Below are 5,696 nucleotides of genomic sequence, written 5' to 3'. Positions count from 1 at the left end.
GAGAAGAGCGCATCTGCCCCTTGGGAGTTCAGTTGGTACATATGGCCTCAGTGTGAATATTGCCTGCTCTATAGGTTTGGCTTGAAAATGCTGAGGGGGTTGTGTCAGTGTGTTTAACTCAGACTTGGAATTAGCTGCTGAAGGAAATGTATTCATGTTGTTTCAGCTTGAGGAGAATGGCACTCAGCCCTAGTGTGTATATGACTTCCTTAGTTTAAATTGTACTCTTGATCCAAATAGTAGGCCAGATGTGTCTGTTGAGTCAGTGTTTCAGCATTTTTCTTACATTGAATTAACCAGTAGCATTGATTTTTGTATATAGCTATACATTTTTATTCTAATTGACCCAGCAAATAGTGGACTCTAAACTTAAGCAGATTTGGAAGCATTTATGTTGTTATAGTTAAAACTTACTTAAAATAGTCTTTGTTGTTGTATACCTAATACGTTAGATAGGAGCTTTATAGAAATGACCTATTTTGTTTTTCTTTATTGTTACTGATTTTTTTATTACTGTTGTTGGTAGTGCTCTGTTTATTTTATTTTTACATTTATCTATTTGTGGCAGAAGTATACATGTGCAATCGTGTTTGTGTGGAGGTCAGAGGAAATTTGTGGAAGTTGGTTTTTCCCTCCTCCTGTGTGTGTCCCAGTGCTAGGTCTCAGGTCAGCAGCATCTTTACCTGCTGTGCCAGCCTGTTGCCCACCACTTTGGTTTGGTAGTCTTTACAGTACAGCCCAGACTTGCTTGGAACTTGAGCCAATCTTACTGCCTCTAGAGTACAAAGATGACAGGTGTGTGCCACCACACTCAGCCAATACTCTTTTTAAAAAGAGATTAGACTATTGGGAGAAAGGAAGAACAGCAAAAAGTCCTTTGCTAAGTTCATGACAGTGCTGTTTTTTATTGGTGGTGGAGGAGTGTGGTAGTAAAGACAAGGGACAGGGCCTTCCCGTCAGGGATGGAAGTGAGTCTGATGGGCTGCCATATTGTTTTCCTAGATATTCAAGGTCATGATTCATTAAAAGGGAGAGCCTGGATAGTAGCCTCTTGAAAACTATTCTCTGTCTCTGTCTCTGTCTCTCTCTGTCTCTGTCTCTCTCTCTCTCTCTCTCTCTCTCTCTGTAGTTCTGCAACTTTATTTGACATTCAGCAGGTTAGTTCTCATCCGCATTGACCGTCTATGGATTTTTGAATGTGGTAACAGGCATGTAAATTACCAATGTGTAGAGCTTATTTAGTGAATCCTCATCCTCATTACGTTTTCTGGACAAATATACTCAGATGTGATATGGAACATTCCTTATTCCCTTGGCGCAGGCAGCTTTATTGAGCCTGGTGTCAATGCGCACATCTGGAGTCCCCATTTCCTTCATGGCAAACTTCCTAATTTTTTTGAGTGCCCGAGGAGCACGCTTCTTGAAGCCCACTCCATGGATGTCGATGGTGTATTCTTGAGTCACCACCTCGTTGGTGGTGGAACGGCCCTTCTTCTTCTCGCCACCCTTCTTTGCGGGAGCCATTTGGCTGGGCCCAAGTTGGAAAGTTGAAAACTATTCTTATGTCTACAAAGTGACGTGTGTAGGGAACACTTCATAAGAAAACTAAAGTGGTGTCACCACGCAGGGATTTCAATCGTGGGAAACGTCTTTCTAGAAGTTGCTCTTATGAACAAGGCATAATGTTTGCTTGTTAGCTTGTTTGCTTGTTTGTTTTATAAAAATGATTTGGTGTAATGTTCTCACCAGAAGGAAATTCTTTCTTCAGCAGTCTGGTTTTAAAATAGTCAATATTTTCTTTTTTTAGATGATAGTATTTCTGCTGCAAGTACCTCTGATGTTCAAGATCGCCTCTCAGCTCTTGAATCACGAGTTCAACAACAAGAAGATGAAATCACCGTGCTAAAGGCAGCATTGGCTGATGTTTTGAGGCGTCTTGCAATTTCTGAAGATCATGTAGCCTCAGTGAAAAAGTCCGTGCCAAGTAAAGGTAATTAGTGCATTGTAAAGACGAGTCTGTGTTTTGAAAAGTTAGGGATGCAAAGGTATATGCTTGTTAGTTCTTTGTGATTGTAGTACATTCTTTTACCCTCTGTGTACCAGCACAGACTTCACTCACAGGCTTAGGCTTCTCCACCATAAAGCTTCTAACTATATAATAAATTTGTTTTGTCAAGATAGGGTTTCTCTGTGTAACAGTTCTGGCTGTCCTGGAATTCTCTATACCAAGCTGGCCTTGAACTCACGGAGACCTTCCTCCTTCCCCATATTTTTTTCCTTAAATTTTTTTTATTATTTAATGCATTTTATACACCAAACATGTTAATGAATATTGAGTATTTTGAGAATCAAATAATACATAAAAAATATCCAACTTTTATATTCATATCCTTTCATACCCTAAAAATATCATTAATGAATATTTAATACTATCCATAACTGAGGATCCTATATCTAATGTTGAATAGTAAATTGTTTCAAAACATACAAAATATTCTTTGGGGGTTAAGCATAGTAAAGGAGCATAAAATATTAAAAACAAATCATTAAGAAATATATTCAAAAGCCCTTATTATATAATACCACCTGACATAGTGAGAGAGTATTTAAAATGCATTATATATCTATATATATTGTCTAACAATCAGTTTACTTAAAAAAGATTATCAGTGTTTCTAGGAGAGACATTATTTTATCAGTAAGTATATTTTAAAAATTTCAAAATAGCAAAAACTCTTTGAAGCTAAACATTAAGAAAATGCTAATTTCAAGCACAGTGATAAAAATTATCAATAATATTTCCATGATGTTTGAGGAACATGATTTTAATATTTTTAACTGTTAATATTCAACAAACTAATTATTTTAAGTTATATTTTATTAATTTGGATACTGTCTCTGTGTCCTCTGATTAGGTTTATCTGTCTTGTTGATTTTTCTCAAAGAACCAGCTCCTAGTTTTGTTGATTCTTTGTATAGTGCTTTTTGCTTCTATTTGATTGATTTCAGCCCTGAGTTTGATTTTTTTTTTTTTTTCCCTGCTGTTTACCCTCTTGGGAGTATTTGCTTCTTTTTGTTCTAGAGCTTTCAGGTGTGCTGTCAAGCAGCTAGAGTATCTCTCTCCATTTTCTTTGTGGAAGCACTTAGAGCTATGAATTTTCCTCTTACCTCTGCTTTCATTGTGTCCCATAAGTTTAGCTGTGATGTGTCTTCATTTTCATTAAATTCTAAAAAGCCTTTAATTTTTTTCCTTTATTTCTTCCTTGACGAAGTTATCATTGAGTAGAGCGTTGTTCAGCTTCCATGTATATGTGTGCTTTCCATTGTTTTTGTTGGTATTTAAGACCAGCCTTAGTCCGTGGTGATCTGATAGGGTACATGGGATAATTTCCATCATCTTATATCTGTTGAGGCCTGTTTTGTGACCAGTTATTTGGTCAGTTTTGGAGAAGGTACCTTGAGGTGCTGAGAAGAAGGTATATTCTTTTGCTTTAGAATGAAATGTTCTATAAATATCTGTTAGATCCATTTGGTTCATAACTTCTGTTAGTTTCACTGTGTCTCTGATTAGATTCTGTTCCCATGATCTGTCCAATGCTGAGAATGGGTTGTTTAAGTCTCCCACTATTAGGATGTGTAGGATGTGATGTGTGCTTTGAGCTTTAGTAAAGTTTCTTTTATGAATGTGGGTGCCCTTGCATTTGGAGCATAGATGTTCAGAATTGAGAGTTCATCTTGGTAGATTTTTCCAGTATGAAGTGTCCTTATCTTTTTTGATAACTTTTGGTTGAAAGTTGATTTTATTCGATATTAGAATGGCTACTCCAGCTTGTTTCTTGGGACCTTTTGCTTGGAAAATTGTTTTCCAATGTTTTATTCTGAGGTTGTGTCTGGCTTTGTCACTGAGGTACATTTCCTGTGTGCAGCAAAATGCTGGGTCCTGTTTACATATCCAGTCTGTTAATCTATGTCTTTTGGGGAATTGAGTCCATTGATGTTAAGAGATATTAAGGAAAAGTGATTGTTACTATCTGTTATTTTTGTTCTTATAGGTAGAATCATGTTTGTGTGGTTTTCTTCTTTTGGGTTTGTTGAAAGATTACTTTCTTGCTTTTTTTAGGGTATAGTTTCCCTCTTTGTGTTGGTGTTTTCCATCTATTATCCTTTGTAGGGATGGATTTATGGAAAGATGTTATGTAAATTTGGTTTTGTCGTGGAATATCTTGGTTTCTTCTTCGATGGTAATTGAGAGTTTTGCTTGGTATAGTAGTCTGGGCTGGCATTTGTGTTCTCTTAGTGTCTGTATGACATTTGCCCAGGATCTCTGGTGAAAAGTCTGGTGTAATTCTGATAGGTCTGCCTTTATATGTTACTTGATATTTTTCCCTTACTGCTTTTAATATTTTTTCTTTGTTTAGTGCATTTGGTGTTTTGACTTATGTGACAGGAGGAATTTCTTTTCTGGTCCAGTCTATTTGGAGTTCTATAGGCTTCTTGTATGTTCATGGGCATCTCTTTCTTTAGGTTAGGGAAGTTTTCTTCTATAATTTTGTTGAAGATATTTACTGACCCTTTAAGTTGGGAGTCTTCACTCTCTTCTATACCTATTATCCTTAGGTTTGGTCTTCTCATTGCATCCTGGATTTCCTGGATGTTTTGGGTTAGGAGCTTTTTGCTTTTTGCATTTTCTTTGACTATTGTGTCAATGTTTTCTATGATATCTTCTCCACTTGAGAATCTCTCAATCTCTCTTTTATCTCTTCTATTCTGTTGGTGATGCTTGCATCTATGACTCCTGATCTCTTTCCTAGGTTTTTTAACTCCAGGGTTGTCTCCATTTGTGATTTTTTTGTTTTTTGTTTTTTGGTTTTTTTTGTTTTTTTGTTTTTGTTTTTCGAGACAGAGTTTCTTTGTATAGCCCTCTTTTGTGATTTCTTTATTGTTTCTTTATCCATTTTTAGATCTTGGATGGTTTTGTTCATTTCCTTCACCTCTTTGATTGTGTTTTCCTGTAGTTCTTTAAGGGATTTTTGTGTTTCCTCTTTAAGGGCTGTTAGCTGTTTACCTGTGTTCTCCTGTATTTCTTTAAGGGGGTTATTTATGACCTTCTTAAAGTCCTCTATCATTATCATGAGAAGTGATTTTAGATCTGAATCTTGCTTTTCCAGTGTGATGGTGTATCCAGGACTTACTATGGTGAGAGAATTGGGTTCTGATGATGCCAAGTAACCTTGGTCTCAGTTGCTTATGTTCTTACGCTTGCCTCCCACCATCTGATTATCTCTAGTGCTACCTGCCTGTGGGATCGTAAAGGGCAGTCTGTGTTTTTGGTTGAATGAGGCTTGCTTCTTGAGACCCCCGAAGAAGATTCTACTAGGGATGGAACAGTAAAAACCATGACCCCAGACATAGGTGCCTGATACCATGAGTCCTCTAACTCCATTATTCTGTGCTAACTATTATGTAGATAATGCCCCAAGCTCCCAGGACTCTGGCTGGACTCTGACCACAGCCAGGTATATACTCTGCCCCACGGTTACCTGAGAACAGACAGATAGCCCAGCCCACCTTATAAGGGGCGGTTTGCCCCCACCTCTCTCTTGTTTCTTAACCTCCTACTCTTGTCTTACTCTCACCTCTGTTCTCTCTCTCTTTTCCCTCTCTCCACGTGGCCATGGCAACCTCTACTGTACCCC

At 37.5% G+C, this 5,696-nt stretch overlaps 1 protein-coding gene and 1 pseudogene across 4 annotated transcripts in view; one reads left to right on the top strand and one right to left on the bottom strand.

Moving 5' to 3' along the window:
• Eml4 (EMAP like 4) overlaps nucleotides 1-5,696 on the top strand; it is a 130,093-nt gene that overhangs the window by 62,590 nt on the left and 61,807 nt on the right. For all 4 annotated transcript variants that reach the window (XM_031356744.1, XM_031356743.1, XM_031356742.1 and 1 more), the window contains exon 2: nucleotides 1,808-1,990. In XM_031356744.1, the coding sequence (XP_031212604.1) occupies nucleotides 1,808-1,990 (183 nt within the window). The remainder of the gene's footprint in view (nucleotides 1-1,807; nucleotides 1,991-5,696) is intronic.
• Nucleotides 1,159-1,533, bottom strand: LOC116080364 (annotated as a pseudogene).

This window comes from Mastomys coucha, unplaced genomic scaffold (assembly GCF_008632895.1).
Source record: "Mastomys coucha isolate ucsf_1 unplaced genomic scaffold, UCSF_Mcou_1 pScaffold6, whole genome shotgun sequence".
NCBI lineage: Eukaryota > Metazoa > Chordata > Mammalia > Rodentia > Muridae > Mastomys > Mastomys coucha.
This window is presented reverse-complemented; position numbering and strand designations above follow the sequence as displayed.